This window comes from Pseudophryne corroboree, chromosome 6, assembly GCF_028390025.1.
Source record: "Pseudophryne corroboree isolate aPseCor3 chromosome 6, aPseCor3.hap2, whole genome shotgun sequence".
Lineage (NCBI taxonomy): Eukaryota > Metazoa > Chordata > Amphibia > Anura > Myobatrachidae > Pseudophryne > Pseudophryne corroboree.
Genome location: NC_086449.1, coordinates 193,959,363 through 193,978,023, shown reverse-complemented (window position 1 = coordinate 193,978,023; position 18,661 = coordinate 193,959,363). Strand labels below are relative to the sequence as shown.

At 47.0% G+C, this 18,661-nt stretch overlaps 1 protein-coding gene across 4 annotated transcripts in view; it reads left to right on the top strand.

Moving 5' to 3' along the window:
* The window catches only part of IQCH (IQ motif containing H), a 199,065-nt gene that overhangs the window by 96,393 nt on the left and 84,011 nt on the right, over positions 1-18,661 (top strand). For all 4 annotated transcript variants that reach the window (XM_063925555.1, XM_063925554.1, XM_063925556.1 and 1 more), the window contains 5 exons: positions 4,745-4,962; positions 5,709-6,251; positions 14,171-14,237; positions 16,175-16,258; positions 17,075-17,250. In XM_063925555.1, the coding sequence (XP_063781625.1) occupies positions 4,745-4,962; positions 5,709-6,251; positions 14,171-14,237; positions 16,175-16,258; positions 17,075-17,250 (1,088 nt within the window). The remainder of the gene's footprint in view (positions 1-4,744; positions 4,963-5,708; positions 6,252-14,170; positions 14,238-16,174; positions 16,259-17,074; positions 17,251-18,661) is intronic.

Genomic DNA, 18,661 nt, shown 5'->3' with positions numbered 1-18,661 from the left:
CTGCCATCGCCATCCTGCTTCTTGTGCCGCCCTGTCGGTTTACATGGGCGACTGCCGTGATGTTGTCTGATTGGATCAGTACCGGCTGGTTTTGAAGCAGAGGCCTTGCCAGACTTAGGGCATTGTAAATGGCCCTCAGTTCCAGAATATTTATGTGTAGGGACGACTCCTGACTTGACCAAAGTCCTTGGAATTTTCTTCCCTGTGTGACTGCCCCCCAGCCTCGAAGGCTGGCATCCGTGGTTACCAGGACCCAGTCCTGTATGCCGAATCTGCGGCCCTCTTGAAGATGAGCACTCTGCAGCCACCACAGTAGAGATACCCTGGTCCTTGGAGACAGGGTTATCAGCCGATGCATCTGAAGATGCGATCCCGACCACTTGTCCAAGAGGTCCCACTGAAAGGTTCTTGCATGGAACCTGCCGAATGGAATTTTGCTTCGTAAGAAGCTACCATTTTTCCCAGGACTCGTGTGCAGTGATGCACCGATACCTGTTTTGGTTTCAGGAGGTCTCTGACTAGAGATGACAGCTCCTTGGCTTTTTCCTGCGGGAGAAACACTTTTTTCTGTTCTGTGTCCAGAATCATCCCCAGGAACAGTAGGCGTGTGGTAGGAACCAGCTGTGACTTTGGAATGTATAGAATCCATCCGTGCTGTTGTAGCACTTCCCGAGATAGTGCTACTCCGACCAACAACTGCTCCTTGGACCTCGCCTTTATAAGGAGATCGTCCAAGTACGGGATAATTAAAACTCCCTTTTTTCGAAGGAGTATCATCATTTCTGCCATTACCTTGGTAAAGACCCTCGGTGCCATGGACAGTCCAAACGGCAGTGTTTGGAATTGGTAATGGCAATCCTGTACCACAAATCTGAGGTACTCCTGGTGAGGATGGTAAATGGGGACATGTAGGTAAGCATCCTTGATGTCCAGGGATACCATGTAATCCCCCTCCTCCAGGCTTGCAATAACCGCCCTGAGCGATTCCATCTTGAACTTGAATTTTTTATGTATGTGTTCAAGGATTTCAAATTTAAAATGGGTCTCACCGAACCGTCCGGTTTCGGTACCACAAACAGTGTGGAATAGTAACCCCGTCCTTGTTGAAGTAGGGGCACCTTGACTATCACCTGCTGGGAATACAGCTTGTGAATTGCCTCTAGCACAGCCTCCCTGCCTGAGGGAGTTGTCGGCAGGGCAGATTTGAGGAAACGGCGGGGGGGAGACGCCTCGAATTCCAGCTTGTACCCCTGAGATACTACTTGAAGGATCCAGGGATCCACCTGTGAGCGAGCCCACTGATCGCTGAAATTTTTGAGGCGGCCCCCCACCGTACCTGGCTACGCCTGTGGAGCCCCCGCGTCATGCGGTGGACTCAGAGGAAGCGGGGGAAGAATTTTGATTCTGGGAACTGGCAGACTGGTGCAGCTTTTTCCCTCTTCCCTCGTCTCTGTGCAGAAAGGAAGCGCCTTTGACCCGCTTGCTTTTCTGAAGCCGAAAGGACTGTACCTGATAATACAGTGCTTTCTTAGGCTGTGAGGAAACCTGAGGTAAAAAATTTTCTTCCCAGCTGTTGCTGTGGATACGAGGTCCCAGAGACCATCCCCAAACAATTCCTCACCCTTATAAGGCTCTATGTGCCTTTTAAAGTCAGCATCACCTGTCCAGTGTCGGGTCTCTAATACCCTCCTGACAGAATGGACATTGCATTAATTCTGGATGCCAGCCGGCAAAATATCCCTCTGTGCATCCCTCATATATAAGACGACGTCTTATGTTCGCAAAATAGTATCCCTGTTTGACAGGGTTACAGACCACGCTGCAGCAGCACTATCTGCAGGTCTCAGTCTAGTACCTGAGTGTGTAAATACAGACTTCAGGATAGCCTCCTGCTTTTTATCAGCAGGTACCTTCAAAGTGGCCATATCCTAAGACGGCAGTGCCACCTTTTTTGACAAACGTGTGAGCGCCTTATCCACCCTAGGGGATATCTCCCAGCGTAACTTATCCTCTGGCGGGAAAGGGTACGCCATCAGTAACTTTTTAGAAATTACCAGTTTCTTATCGGGGGAACCCACGCTTTTTCACACTTCATTCACTCATTTGATGGGGGAACAAAACACTGCCTGCTTTTTCTCCCCAAACATAAAACCCTTTTTTAGTGGTACTTGGGTTAATGTCAGAAATGTGTAACACATTTTTTATTGCCGGGATCATGTAACGGATGTTCCTAGTGGATTGTGTATATGTCTCACCCTCGTCGACACTGGAGTCAGACTCCGTGTCGACATCTGTGTCTGCCATCTGAGGGAGCGGGCGTTTTTGAGCCCCTGATGGCCTTTGAGGCGCCTGGGCAGGCGCGGGCTGAGAAGCCGGCTGTCCCATAGCTGTTACGTCATCCAGCCTTTTATGTAAGGAGTTGACACTGTCGGTTTATACCTTCCACCTATCCATCCACTCTGGTGTCGGCCCCACAGGGGGCGACATCACATTTATCGGCATCTGCTCTGCCATCACATAAGTCTCCTCATCAAACGTGTCGACACAGCCGTACCGACACACCGCACACACACAGGGAATGCTCTGACTGAGGACAGGACCCCACACAGCCCTTTGGGGAGACAGAGAGAGAGTATGCCAGCACACACCAGAGCGCTATATAATTTAGGGATTAACACTGTATTGAGTGAATTTTTCCCAATAGCTGCTTGTATATACAATATTGCGCCTAAATTTAGTGCCCCCCCTCTCCTTTTAACCCTGCAAACTACAGGGGAGAGCCTGGGGAGCTGTCTTCCAGCTGCACTGTGAAGAGAAAATGGCGCCAGTGTGCTGAGGGAGATAGCTCCGCCCCTTTTTCGCGGACTTTTCTCCCGCTTTTTTATGGATTCTGGCAGGGGTATTTATCACATATATAGCCTTTGGGGCTATATATTGTGATATATTTGCCAGCCAAGGTGTTTTTATTGCTGCTCAGGGCGCCCCCCCCCAGCGCCCTGCACCCTCAGTGACCGGAGTGTGAAGTGTGCATGAGGAGCAATGGCGCACAGCTGCAGTGCTGTGCGCTACCTTGGTGAAGACTGATGTCTTCTGCCGCCGATTTTCCGGACCTCTTCTTGCTTCTGGCTCTGTAAGGGGGACGGCGGCGCGGCTCCGGGAACGAACACCAAGGCCAGTTCCATGCGGTCGATCCCTCTGGAGCTAATGGTGTCCAGTAGCCTAAGAAGCCCAAGCTAGCTGCAAGCAGGTAGGTTCGCTTCTTCTCCCCTTAGTCCCTCGATGCAGTGAGCCTGTTGCCAGCAGGTCTCACTGTAAAATAAAAAACCTAAAATAAACTTTCTTTCTAGGAGCTCAGGAGAGCCCCTAGTGTGCATCCAGCTCGGCCGGGCACAGAAATCTAACTGAGGTCTGGAGGAGGGTCATGGTGGGAGGAGCCAGTGCACACCAGATAGTACCTAATCTTTCTTTTAGAGTGCCCAGTCTCCTGCGGAGCCCGTCTATTCCCCATGGTCCTTACGGAGTTCCCAGCATCCACTAGGACGTCAGAGAAATGACAGTTAGGAGCTGATTGGCTGGTGTGTTATCACCTTCCACTTATCACTGCTTTATCACTTCTCCAGGCTTAATACCTCTGCCCCAAAGTACCAATCAATCAGTTTCTAACTGTCATTTTTCAAACACAGCCTGTAACATGGCAGTTAGGAGCTGATTGGCTGGTACTTTATCTCTCTTCACTGTATCTTAGTACATCTTCCCAACAAGGTTATATCAGAACTGAGGTCAGTGAATTGTCTGATGCTGCCATGAGAGTGACTTAACATGATCCCCCGCCATGAGGGTCCAGTCTGAAGTGATCTGATTAGGGTGTGTATATAAACTGAGCAGAACAGTTATTGAGTAATCTGACCATTTCACTTATGATTATAAATGCGGTTGAAGAACAGCTAGTGGCTCATCTGACTGCACTCATTTGCCCAGTGTGATCTGAATGTGATCCAACTAGAAAATGTCAAGTTAAATCATTGGCCCTCATTCCGAGTTGTTCGCTCGGTATTTTTCATCGCATCGCAGTGAAAATCCGCTTAGTACGCATGCGCAGTGTTCGCACTGCGACTGCGCCAAGTAACTTTACTATGAAGAAAGTATTTTTACTCACGGCTTTTTCTTCGCTCCGGCGATCGTAATGTGATTGACAGGAAATGGGTGTTACTGGGCGGAAACACGGCGTTTCAGGGGCGTGTGGCTGAAAACGCTACCGTTTCCGGAAAAAACGCAGGAGTGGCCGGAGAAACGGTGGGAGTGCCTGGGCGAACGCTGGGTGTGTTTGTGACGTCAACCAGGAACGACAAGCACTGAACTGATCGCACAGGCAGAGTAAGTCTGGAGCTACTCTGAAACTGCTAAGTAGTTAGTAATCGCAATATTGCGAATACATCGGTCGCAATTTTAAGAAGCTAAGATTCACTCCCAGTAGGCGGCGGCTTAGCGTGTGTAACTCTGCTAAATTCGCCTTGCGACCGATCAACTCGGAATGAGGGCCATTATCTCTTGTTTTGCTTCATCTGCATTCGTATAACAGCCAACAAATGCCTTTGGTAATCTCACAACAACCTTCGTCAGGAGCCACCACGTACAGTTTCACATTTCTGTCCCGCTGGCACATGTTCCTAATTTATTCATGCACTACGTTACTGAGGAGAGTTGTTGTAATGTGGTATATTATACACTGCACTCCATCATACAGGCAGAGATTGTTTCAAGATGGCCGACCGTTCCACGGAGGTGAGCTGTGTCCAGGAAACCACAGGAAGTTACACTGAGCGGTCTGACACCCAGTCACCGCAATATGGACTAGAGACACCTTTTCCATCCACACATTATATTGTGTCAGAAAAAACTGCAAGGACATCTGTAGATATAAGAGGGAAGGAGCAGCACAGCTGTGTACCTCCAGCAGCACAGGTACACTTAACGTCATTGCATCTTCTCCTTGGGTCACTTCACTTGTCCTGTCCCCCAGGGCTGTAGCAGATGGTCATGTGACAATGAAGGGCAATCTAGGCTGGAGCACATAACGTTCCAGAGTGTTGGAAAAGCTGCACATGTAGTAGAAGAGAAGTGGCAAATTTGGCTCTTTAATCAACACAGTTACTATGGCGATGCCACTCTGCTGTGTGCTGTCAGTTCACCTCTGTGGTGACCGTGATAATATGTTACATTGTATTGTGCAGGACAATTAATTTCACCGCTTCAAAGTTTTGCATCTGGCACATCATACTAATCGCACCACATAACTTCACACTTACATGGTACATATAAGATGCCCGACTTATAGACAGACCTTCCACCACACTTTATATTTTGCAGCCATTATAGTAGGAGTCTTTACTGCAGTGGTTCTCAAACTCGGTCCTCAGGACCCCACACAGTTCATGTTTTGCAGGTCTCCTCACAGAATCACAAGTGAAATAATTAGCTCTACCTGCGGACCTTTTGAACTGTGTGAGTGAGTAATTAATACACCTGTACACCTGCTGGGTTACCTGCAAAACATGCACTGTGTGGGGTCCCGAGGACCGAGTTTGAGAACCTATGCTTTACTGTAATGTTTTCAACACACATTTATTATTTTGTATTTGATAGACTTGTAATATATTATTTTTGCTGGTCACCATACTTTCTGTTGTGATACTGCTATCTTCCAACAGGAACATTGGGCATTGGATACTGTTACAGCTCCCACAGGTCACAGTTTCATCATCTACAATGGTTTCCTTGACCCACAGGCTGCAGACTTCTTGGCCTTTAAGCAGCATTACTGTATCTGCTGGGGCAGTTTTATGACTTTTCTGGAGAGCTTGCAGAAGTTGCTTCAGGAATATGCAGTGCCTGTTGCAGTGGTAAAAGGAGACAGACTGAGAGCAGCCACACTGGCTCAGGAGCTGGGTAGGACGCCATCAGTGTCCCAACTTCTGTCTGTACTAGAAAACAGGCCTTGGGTTCAGAAATTCTTGGGCCAGCCTGGACAGCGGTATAAGGGAAGAGATGGGAAGGAGGCGGCTGCACTGAAGATCCAGGCTACATGGCGAGGCTACAGAGATAGGGTGGCATACCTTGCCTACCGGCAGCAGAAATGGGCTGCTGGTGTCATTGCAATTGCTTGGCTCCTGCATGTACAAAGATCACGTGTGCGAAAAATGTTACAAGAGTCCAGAGACTGTCATTTACAGAACTACCGATCCAGAGCAAAGGTGAGCAAGTCGGCTGCTTGACAATGTTATTGTGCAATAGATGGTAAGAGCATAGAGTTTAAAATGTTTTCATTTCTATGTCAAAGTTCATATCATTGCACTGAAGTATTCTTATATAACATAGGATCATCTAGAATTCAGCCTGATACCGTGGGTGGGATGTAATGCCGCCCGAGTTTGGCCAACGTGCGGGATTTCGGCCGAACGCAGACATTTTTTTTTAAGGGGTAATCACTTACAAGGTATGGTTTTGCCTTGTAAGTCTTTGCCCTTTAAAAAAACGTCCGAGTCAGTCGGAATCCTGCACGCCGGACGAACTTGGGTGGTCCTTTATCTGCTTACACATTATATAGGCATTTGATTTGTATCAAAAGAAGGCACTAAAAAGCTGTCTAAGACAAGCATATTGTTGCGTTGGAGAGCCTCATTCACAATACACAAAATGGCTGAATAATGGCACAGAATGCTTTTTGTTGGTGATGCGCACATTGGGCCTGATACAGATGCTGGCCAGAGGTGTAACTAGGGTTTTCGGAACCCAGGGCAAGATGAAGAGTGGCGCGCCCCCCCCTCCTTCCCCCCAAAATAAAAATATTAAAATAAAAGATCATACAAGCAATTATGTGTGCGCGCCGAAGGCATGCGGTAAAAAAAAAAATGGGCATGGCCACGCACCAGAAGGGGCGTGGTCACATACCAGAAGGGGCATGGCCACTGAAAATGGGGCGTGCCAAATATGACTATCACCTACCCCTTGTGTCGTCTCTCAGCACACTATCACCTACCCCCTGTGTCATCTCTCAGCACACTATCACCTACCCTCTGTGTCGTCTCTCAGCACACTATCACCTACCCCCTGTGTCGTCTCTCAGCACACTATCACCTACCCCTTGTGTCGTCTCTCAGCACACTATCACCTACCCCCTGTGTCATCTCTCAGCACACTATCACCTACCCCCTGCGTCATCTCTCAGCACACTATCACCTACCCCCTGCGTCATCTCTCAGCACACTATCACCTACCCCCTGTGTCGTCTCTCAGCACACTATCACCTACCCCCTGCGTCATCTCTCAGCACACTATCACCTACCCCTTGTGTCGTCTCTCAGCACACTATCACCTACCCCCTGTGTCATCTCTCAGCACACTATCACCTACCCCCTGCGTCATCTCTCAGCACACTATCACCTACCCCCTGCGTCATCTCTCAGCACACTATCACCTACCCCCTGTGTCGTCTCTCAGCACACTATCACCTACCCCCTGCGTCATCTCTCAGCACACTATCACCTACCCCCTGTGTCGTCTCTCAGCACACTATCACCTACCCCCTGCGTCATCTCTCAGCACACTATCACCTACCCCTTGTGTCGTCTCTCAGCACACTATCACCTACCCCTGTGTCATCTCTCAGCACACTATCACCTACCCCCTGTGTCGTCTCTCAGCACACTATCACCTACCCCCTGCGTCATCTCTCAGCACACTATCACCTACCCCCTGTGTCGTCTCTCAGCACACTATCGCCTACCCCCTGCGTCATCTCTCAGCACACTATCACCTACCCCCTGTGTCGTCTCTCAGCACACTATCACCTACCCCCTGCGTCATCTCTCAGCACACTATCACCTACCCCCTGTGTCGTCTCTCAGCACACTATCACCTACCCCCTGTGTCGTCTCTCAGCACACTATCATTCAATTTTTGCACATTATGACAGTAGAGTCCCCTGTTTACACAGGCAGAGTCCCCTGTTTACACAGGCAGAGTCCCCTTTTTACACAGTACACAGACAGGGACCCCTTTTACAATGGAAGGAAGAGACAGACAGAGAGGGTTAGGCTGTGTGTGTGTGTGGGGGGGGGGGTTTAGATGGTGCCACACATAAAACATGGGGTAGAGGGGCCACACGTAGGGGGTTGGGAGGGGGGGAGGGCACAAGGTGTTATACACACACGGGGGGGGGGGGCACACACCATGGTGTGGGGGGGTAGAGGGTGCCACACACACATAAGGTGGGGGTACATGGGGCCACACTCAGAGGGGTGGGAAGCAGGAGGGCACAGGGCTCTCTGGTCACTCACCACTCCAGCGAGGGAGGCCCGTGGAGCCAGGCACAGGAGGATCAGAGGAGGCCAGAGGCAGGAGGATCAGCGGACGCCAGCAGCAGGAGGGCCAGCGGACCTCAGCGGCAGGAGGATCAGTGGACCCCAGCGGCAGGAGCATCAGCGTGCCAGCGCCAATGCAAGACCATGGTGCCGCAGCGGCCGCACTTTGGTGTAAGGCCGGAATCGAGGACACACAGGGCGGCTGCTGGAGGAGGGAGGATACCGGGGCCGCTGGGTCGTCGGGCGGCTCAGATACCCGGCAGGGGTGGGGCGAAGAATGCAGTGCAGTCACAGTGTGACAGATCTCCAACGCACAGGGGGATGAGGGACGAATGGGGTTTAGTCCAACTCCGGGGCCATGGCAGCCGCAGCCAGTCACATGACTGCTTGCACCCTCACGCCCCGGCATGTAAACTGCCTGTAGAGGACGGCATGGACGCAGGCAGAACAATAGCAGGGGCGGGTGGGCATGATGCCCTGGCCGGTGGCGCCCCCATCTGCTGGGCCTGCCAAGGTGCCTAGGGCACGTGGCCTGCTAGACCCCCTTAGTTACGCCTCTGATGATGGCGCTAATGGAATTTCAGCTACGAGACCGTATGTGTGAAAATATGCTAATGCTGCCGACTGGATACGGAAACAGTGGTGCAATACCAAGGAGATTGTCTACTCTCATCCATGCTCTTTGTAAATTAAGTCTGGTGATTCACATCTCAGCTACTGTATTGCAGATTATAATCAATTGGCTGCCATTTATCTGTGCACAGTCTGACCCATTTATTTAGAGTATCCTGTAGAATGTTTTTTACTGTGTTTTTATGGTATTTTTGTCTCTAGAGAATTCTAGATACCTCAACTATTTTTGTTCTCTCTTGTTGGAAGGCATTTTATAGGCCAGGGGTGGACAAAGTAGAGTAAAATTCTGTAGCCTCTAGGAACCAACATGATCTAAAGAGAAGCCAGGGGATCTGTGTATCCATTGGCATCAATAGCAGCGAATCTCAAAAGTTAGATGTCCGAGTAATATGTAAGGTGCTTTTTCTGATTCCTTGGGTTTGTCTAGTCCTACCATAACATTTGTAAATGTTTCCAAAACTCACAAGTTTTGAGAGGTTATACCCAGTGCTGGTTATATCGATAATTGTTTAAATACTTTGAATTCTTATGTATCGTTTAATCCTGACATAGGGGTATATGCAATTCACGGCGAATCGCGGCAATTTTTCGCCGTTTTTTAATTCGACTAAATTCGCCAGGTGAATTCCGGCAGGTGGCTGCCGGAATTCACCATATTCAATGAAAAACGGATTCGCCAGAATCGCGGGCGAAAATCGGCCGATTTGGCGGATTTTGCCGCGATTTTAAAAAACGGGAAAAAACGGGAAAAACCCGGGGGAAAAAATGGCGTGGGGTCCCCCCTCCAAAGCATAACCAGCCTCGGGCTCTTCGAGCTGGTCCTGGTTCTAAAAATGCAGGGGAAAAATTGGGCAGGGATCCCCCGTATTTTTAAAACCAGCACCGGGCTCTGCGCCTGGTGCTGGTGCCAAAAATACGGGGGACAAAAAGAGTAGGGGTCCCCCGTATTTTTAACACCAGCATCGGGCTCCACTAGCTGGACAGATAATGCCACAGCCGGGGGTCACTTTTATGCCGTGCCCTGCGGCCGTGGCATTAACTACCCAACTAGTCACCCCTGGCCGGGGTACCCTGGGGGAGTGGGGACCCCTTCAATCAAGGGGTCCCCCCCCCCAGCCACCCAAGGGCCAGGGGTGAAGCCCGAGGCTGTCCCCCCCCATCCAATGGGCTGCGGATGGGGGGGCTGATAGCCTTTTGTGATAATAAAAAGATATTGTTTTTTCCAGTAGTACTACAAGTCCCAGCAAGCCTCCCCCGCAAGCTGGTACTTGGAGAACCACAAGTACCAGCATGCGGGAGAAAAACGGGCCCGCTGGTACCTGTAGTACTACTGGAAAAAAAATACCCAAATAAAAACAGTACACACACACCGTGAAAGTAAAACTTTATTACACACTACCGACACACATACTTACCTATGTTGACACGCCGACTGCCACGGTCTCCGACGATCTGAGGTACCTGTGAAAAAATTATACTCACCTTCCAGCGTCCAGAGATAAATCCACGTCCAGAGAGATAAATCCACGTACTTGTAAAAAAAAAAAAACGCAAATACCCGCTCCATACCGGACTGAAAGGGGTCCCATGCTGACACATCAGACCCCTTTCTCCCGAATGCCGGGACATCACGTGACTCCTGTCACTGAAATCCCTTCAGCCAATCAGGAAGCGCTACTTCCGTGGCGCTCACCTGATTGGCTGTGCGCTGTCTGTGCTGTCAGACAGCGCATCGCAAAGCCGCTCCATTACTTTCAATGGTGGGAACTTTGCGGGTAGCGGTGGGGTTAACCCGCGGGCAGCCGCTGACCGGCGGGTGACCTCACCGCTAGCCGCTAAGTTCCCACCATTGAATATAATGGACGGGGCTGTGCGATGCGCTGTCTGAGTTCAGACAGCGCACAGCCAATCAGGTGAGCGCAACTTCGTTGCGCTTCCTGATTGGCTTTAGAGACCTTTCAGTGACAGCTGTCACTGAGAGGTCTCTCTGCATTCGGGGATAGGGGTCCCATGTGTCAGCATGGGACCCCTTTCAGTCCGTTTGGTCGGGTGTCCGGTTTGTTATTTTCTACAAGTACGTGGATTTATCTCTGGACCCTGGTTGAGGTGAGTATATTGATCTTTTATTTTCAGGTATCCGTGGATTCTACATGGAGAAGAGGACCGATGTCGGCGTGTGAACATAGGTAAGTATGTGTGTGTCGACGTATGAAATAAAGTTTTACTGTCGACGGTGTGTGTGTCCTGTTTTTATTTGGGTATTTTTTTCCCAGTAGTACTACAGGTACCAGCGGGCCCGCTTTTCTCCCGCATGCTGGTACTTGTGGTTCTCCAAGTACCAGCTTGCGGGGGAGGCTTGCTGGGACTTGTAGTACTGCTGGAAAAAACAATATTCTTTTCATGATCACAAAAGGCTATCAGCCCCCCCATCCGCAGCCCATTGGATGGGGGGGGACAGCCTCGGGCTTCACCCCTGGCCCTTGGGTGGCTGGGGGGGGGGACCCCTTGATTGAAGGGGTCCCCACTCCCCCAGGGTACCCCGGCCAGGGGTGACTAGTTGGATATTTAATGCCACGGCCGCAGGGCACGGCATAAAAGTGACCCCCGGCTGTGGCATTATCTGTCCAGCTAGTGGAGCCCGATGCTGGTGTTAAAAATACGGGGGACCCCTACGCTTTTTGTCCCCCGTATTTTTGGCACCAGGCGCAAAGCCCGGTGCTGGTTTTAAAAATACGGGGGATCCCCTGTCAATTTTCCCCCCGCATTTTTAGAACCAGGACCAGCTCGAAGAGCCCGAGGCTGGTTATGCTTTGGAGGGGGGACCCCACGCCATTTTTTTTTAGGATTTTACCGTTCCAGCAATAAAAAAATAATAATAATATTTTAAAAAATATATAAATAATATTTGTGCCTCCAAAAAAAAAAAAAAAAAAGTACCTAATCCCTTCTAATATAAATAGATCTGCTATTCCCAAAAAAAAAAACACAAAAAAAAAACATGTTTAACATTTTTTTATTTGTTTTCACCCTCCAAAGTGTGGCGGATTGAAAATGACGAATTTGCTGTCTAAAAGCACTGCTGTCGAATTTCCAAACTTGAATTGAATATGCTTTGGTCGAATTGCAGCACTTATATCATTGCAGAAAAGTCGAATTTGCAAAAATTCGAATTTCAAAAAGTCGAATTTTGAAAGTCCGTTTTTTGGTCAGAAAGCACTGAATTGCATAGGCGAATTTTTTTTTTGGTCGAAAATGACCCGAAATTCGACAATTTCGGGAATTCGACCGCAATTGCATATACCCCATAGTGTAAACAGTTAATTGGCATTGGTTTTCAGTAGCCCTGTGGGGTCTACAGACAGTTTCTTAGCATTTCTTAGACTTGTGGCATTAAAAAAAGGCCATGGTACATTTTTATTTCTCTGGTGATTTTTCTGTTTTCCGCCAAAATAAAGGCAGCCATTTTGTGGTCTGAACCAATATTCAACCTATACGTTCACTAGGAACTAGTGTCATTATAGAGATACAAGTCAATTCCCTTGGTGATGTGATCATTTCCTAGTACTTTTATAGGCTTCATTCTCAAATTTATTGCACACATAAGATGGCTGGCTACAATATGTTTTATGCTGGGTACACACCACAGCAACGTGACAACAAATCCACCACCGCCGATGTAGATAAGCATATACATATACCGATCGGCCGCTCAATATGTCGGTCCTGTCATCCAGCTGGGCGGACATTTGAATTTGCCTACCCAGCTGTGACGTCAGTCTCTGCAGCGATTATGTGGGCACTGCACAGCCGACGCATATGTCTGTGAGCGAGATCATAAACAGCGCCTACAGTGGTTCAGGTTGGATCGCTCCTGTGGTAAACTGCTCATGTGCAGGACCATTTCTGCGCATGTAAAGAATGGATCCTATGATCTCATCGCAGATATGCGAACACCTCTGCCTGTTCATGGGGAGGAACGGGGCGGACAGCATTTTCCAGGAGTGGCAAGGCCAACGACTGCATTGAGACACGCCGTTTTCTTGGCCTCCAAAGCCGCCCTGCGACGGCCAGCCAGAGTAAGCTGAGGCTTATTCAGCTGGCAGTCTACGAGGAGCATCTTAACATATATTGGTAAGCTGCTCAATCAGATTGTGGTGTCACTCAGGTGCTAAAAGGGAGGGGTAATTCTGTGTAAGAAAAAACATCTTGACCACAGGTTTATTTTGCCTTGTAAATGATTGCTGACTTAAAAAAACAGGCAGACTCATACAAAAGTCCCGCACCTCCGGAACTTGGAGGCTTTTACATTTAGCTGATAATGTCACTATGTCACCTGGATGTTGGAGGGGATTGATTCGTAGTGTCACTATGTGACCTGGATGTGGGAGGGACTGACTCGTAATGTCACTATGTCACTTGGATGTGGGAGGGACTGATTTGTAATGTCACTCTGTCACCTGGGTGTGGGATGGACTGACTCATGTCACTGTGTCACGTGGGAGGGGCTGATTTGTAGTATCACTATGTCACTTGGATGTGGGAGGGACTGATTCATATTGTCACTATGTCACCTGGATGTTGGTAGGGACTGACTCGTAATGTCACTATGTCACCTGGAAATGGTAGGGACTGACTCGTAGGGTCAGTATGTCACCTAGATTAAGGAGCAACCTTTTTCATAGAGCCTGTATTCTCTCTAATGGTGCAGGTAGAGTGTACTGTCACAACTCTGAAAGGAGAAACAGATTGTATAACAATTCAGAATCAAACCTCTCCTCACTTATAGGGGGATTAAACACCTCTCTCCTGTCATTGCTCCGTCAAGAAGTATTTAACACGGCCTTTTAATTATTGCGCACCATTTCATTTATATTTGCTTTACCTCCCACCTACCCCCACCCCACACTTTCCGTGTTAATTCATATTCTTTTAATTAAAGCGAGTACGGCCTTAATCTCCCCTCACCAGCCGCATCATGCAGCCTCCTAATTAAATTAATTGGGGAGGGAGGGGTGGAGATGTTTTTAAAGCATATAATTAAATCAATTAATATAATTTAAGCTTGGATTAACCGTACGGCAGGATGAAGGAAGGAGGCTTAAGACCCCCCTCGCCCTCTCAGATAAGTGTGTTCCAGACTGCCTCTCTCACTCATTGCTCTTCCCTTGATTTTTTAGCATCTGGCATCCAACTGGAATCACATCAGGACGTGCAGGAGGAGCATTATCCATATCCCATCATTAGGTAAAGAGCTCTTAGCCTCCAGATCTATCAACCACCTCTATTACCCAGCACATTACGCTTCCCTGATTGAGTTCAGCGCGGGGACCTTCTCTTATTCAGATGGGTCTCTGCAGGAAAATGTTCTCGACATGATGAGAGTGATATTACCAGGCCCGCACTAGAAGCGGCGTTTAATTCGGGGAGTTAAACAAATAAACTCATTATGGGATGTGGGGGATAAGGAGGGAGATGAGCTGCCAAGGGGCCATTTCCTATAATTCGGTTTTCATCTGTGTGAAATGAGTTAAGAAACTTCTGTGGTGTGAGTGTGACTGAAGAGAGCTGTGTGACTGCATGTGCTTTGTCTGTCTGTTGTAAGTATATATATATATATATATATATATATATATATACATTTATATGTATTAGCCTTTTATTGTTATGTTACATCAGTTTCATTGCGGTGTGTTTTGTTTTATGTTACATGTTTTCATTTTTATTGCTTTTCATTCGTGTCTGTGAGGATGTGAAGTGCTATATGTCTATACAGCTTGTGTTTGTGTTACTGCCTGTGTGTCAGATATTCCAAACCTACTTCTAGGGTAGCCCCTCTGGTGGTCACGTATGTACCCCCTCTTTCCATCCTCATGCTCCAGCCGTCGCTCTGGGATACCGCTTGTACACTGTTTTTAATCAAATGTGCAGTCAAAATGATAAGCTACATAGTCGGAAATTATTTAGTTCTAATTACCAGCAGATGGGCTGCTTTATCTGCACCTAGGGCGCGCGAGCAAAAGGAAATGCTGTGTGAACAAGAATAATTAAGAAGTTGAATAGTGTTTTTTTGCGCTTAAATAATCTGCAGTTTCATGTTAATTAGCACTAATGTAATTATTTAATTACATTTATGAATTAGAGGAACTTAAAAAGAGGTTTCCTTGCAAAGTGCAGGCAAATAGGTGTGGAGGGTCCCCTAAGGAAAGCTCCCACACTGCTTAGTGGCTCTGAGAGGGAGGGCTGCATTATATGTATGGGCATGCAGTGTGCACCTAGCGTCGCGGCATCTGGGTTACAAAACTGGGCGTTATCATTTTTGAATAGTAATCAAACCCACATAGCAATATAAAAATACTTTACATGGCTATTCTCACTTCAAAAGAGACCCCTTTATTAATAGCAGCTATATTTTTCCTAGTTTAGGAATTGCAGCAAAGTACATTGTGCAGAGTGTTGGTATTCACGTGAGACAGAGGGGGCAGATGTATTAACCTAGAGAATGGATAAGGAAGTGATAAACCAGTGATAAGCGCAAGGTGATAAATGCACCAGCCAATCATTATGGATTTGAAAAATGACAGAAGCTGACTGGCTGGTGCGTTATCACCTTGCACTTATCACTGCTTTATCCCTTCTCCAGGCTTAATACATCTGCCCCAGTGTACCATCTGTGCTGCCTACTGGATCATAGGTTTGTGACTTTGGTTCTGTTACTAATCCAACTACACACACAGCACATTTACACAAAGTAATAACTTCACAGTTGCCATTTTTTTGGATCAAATGCTAACTACGCTGCGGATCCCTTGTGGCGCCATGTAAATAAAGTATAATAATAATAATAATAATTATATCTACACAAATACCATACAGGGTGCAAACATTTTTCGCTCCTTAAATTACACTTTTTACATGATTTTATTTCATTGTGTGCGATACTCATTGACAAGATGGATATAATTATTCAAGGATTGTATTTGGACAGGGTCAAAGTGGAGGACAGATTAAATCATCATGGTTACTAATACAGTAAGGTGAGTTATGTAACAAGCAGGCGCTGGGCCTTGTTGTCTCAGTGCCTTTATCACATGCCTGGCCTCCCTAGAGGAAAGCTGATAGGAACTGACCCCGTTGTCCTGTGCACATCACATACAGTAGTGTCTGATGCTTGTCTGTTGCAGGTTATACTGACAAACAAAGGGCTGAAACCTCAGACCTGCACATCCAGCAGAACCTGCAGATAGGACGACTGTGCGACATAGCAGGTGACTTACAATCGCTACGGCCAAGATCGGAAGGGAGGCTTCCCAAGTATGGAGAAGAAAGGCTGTTATTTATTTTACTTTAAAATGAGAAATGGTCTGTGAAATAGTTTGCTGTGGGCAATTATATGGAGCACTAGGAGTAATTACAGGGCGCAGTTACAGAAAGCAGTGAGTAGACAGAGCTATGGATTGTGTATATAGCATAGGAAAGAGCGAGAAGATATTGTAATTGAGCAAGAAGAAGAGTCATAGACGGTTATATGTCTGCAGAAGAATAGGGGGCATTATGGCAATATGGAGTAATAAGCAAAATTAAAGTAACACATAGAACTTACGGCCTATATTTCATTCTATCCAATACGCACTGAAGTAGAGTGATAGGACAAATAGTCAATAACACATAAGGGACTATGTAAAATAAATGATACCAAAATAACATACTTAAAATATGCATTGGAGTATATCTGTTCACAGTTTAGGCCAGTCTCAGTAATATGACAAATAATCAGGTGTAAATAAAATATTGTGGTACAGTGCCTGTAATAAATGCAGGTTATTAGTCCATTGAGCCGGGTCACTTCTGGTGAGAGCATCTTACTGATTTCTGAACGAGGCAAAATGAGCGTTCACCCCACCTGCACATAGTAGAAGGCAAGCGCTGCAGCCTGCACAAACAGCAACACATTTTATGAACCTTATTAAAGGATAATTGTAGGTAATAGTTCTCTATAAATCAAAACCCATGGAGTGTAGACTGTATAAATCCTATATGACTCTTGGTGCCTTGTGTACTAACTGCGAGCTCCCCTCCTGCAGACCCCAACGTGGATGTCATCTATGTGTCCCCTGTGAAGCTGGACGAGGAAACAGAGCAGTATTACCGCAAGCTCTTGGGTCTGCATGCAGCGGTGTTATCTGGAAACCCCCAGGATGCCACCGAGCTGCATGAGCGATTTACCATTCTCACCCCTGAGGCTGTGGACAGATTCCCTGTAAGGTTCAGCTAGCAAGGAAGCTCATATAAAAGACAAATCACAGGCTTGGGATTGTCACTTTGCTTATTTGTATTTTTTATAGAGCCACCAGGTAGCCAACAACTACAATGTCTGGGTAATATGGGAAATAATCAAGTAGCGGATTATAGGAACATGGTCTGTGTATACACAAGAGTATATGCTGCCCCGCCAACACATGGCCCCTCATACAAGGATATTACAGGCAGGCTGGCCCCTTGCAGAAGCCCTTTCTGTCTCTTTATATCACCAATTGATTTTCTCTCAGCATAACTGCCTCAATATGAGCCAGGAGGGTGGCACGGGATGAGTTAGCGTTATACAAAAGGCTGGCAGCTTCCTCTCCGAGTGACAGAAGGATAATTCTGCGTGGATCAAATAAATACAGATGTGTAGTAATTAGTTCTATTCCCAGTGAGGCCATTTCTGAGGCACTAAAGATGTGAGCGATTATAGTATCACCTCAACAGCTTTTATCAATTTAAACAGCTCAACTACGGCAGAGGTCATAACCCAGCCACATATTAATCATGCTATTTTTTTTGTTGGCTATGCAGAATGATGAACTAGCTTGGTATGATAGAGCAATTTATACTGGAAATGATAGATTTTTTTTTTACTATGTTGATTTTGTGCTGCTAACAACGTACATTTACTCTTAGCAACTTAAATACATACATAAAAAATTACGTTTATTTAAACCTTTTACATTTTTATACAATTTAAAAAAAAAAACATTTTTAATTAGTTATGTTTGCATATTTTAAACCGCCCTCTCCCAATTAATAATTGGTGTTTTATATATTTAAAGGTTAACAGTGTTATGTAATATAATTTTTTTAATGTATTTGTAGATTGTGTGCTGCCTTATCAAATTATTTTAGTTTTATTTGCAAAAGAAAATTGCAAAAAAAAGGAAAAATTATCACACTGTGGCCCTCATTCCGAGTCGTTCGCTCGTTCTTTTTTTTCGCATCGCAGTGAAAATCAGCTTAGAGCGCATGCGCAATGTTCGCACTGCGACTGCGCTAAGTAATTCTGCTATGAAGAAAGGATTTTTACTCACGGCTTTTTGTTCGCACCGGCGAACGTAGTGTGATTGACAGGAAATGGGTGTTACTGGGCGGAAACACGGCGTTTTATGGGCGTGTGGCTGAAAACGCTACCGTTTCCGGAAAAAACGCAGGAGTGGCCGGAGAAACGGGGGAGTGTCTGGGCGAACGCTGGGTGTGTTTGTGACGTCAAACCAGGAACGACAAGCACTGAACTGATCGCACAGGCAGAGTAAGTCTGGAGCTACTCTAAAACTGCTAAGTTTTTTTTGTTCGCAATATTGCGTAAACTTCGTTCGCACTTTTAGGATGCTAAGATACACTCCCAGTAGGCGTAG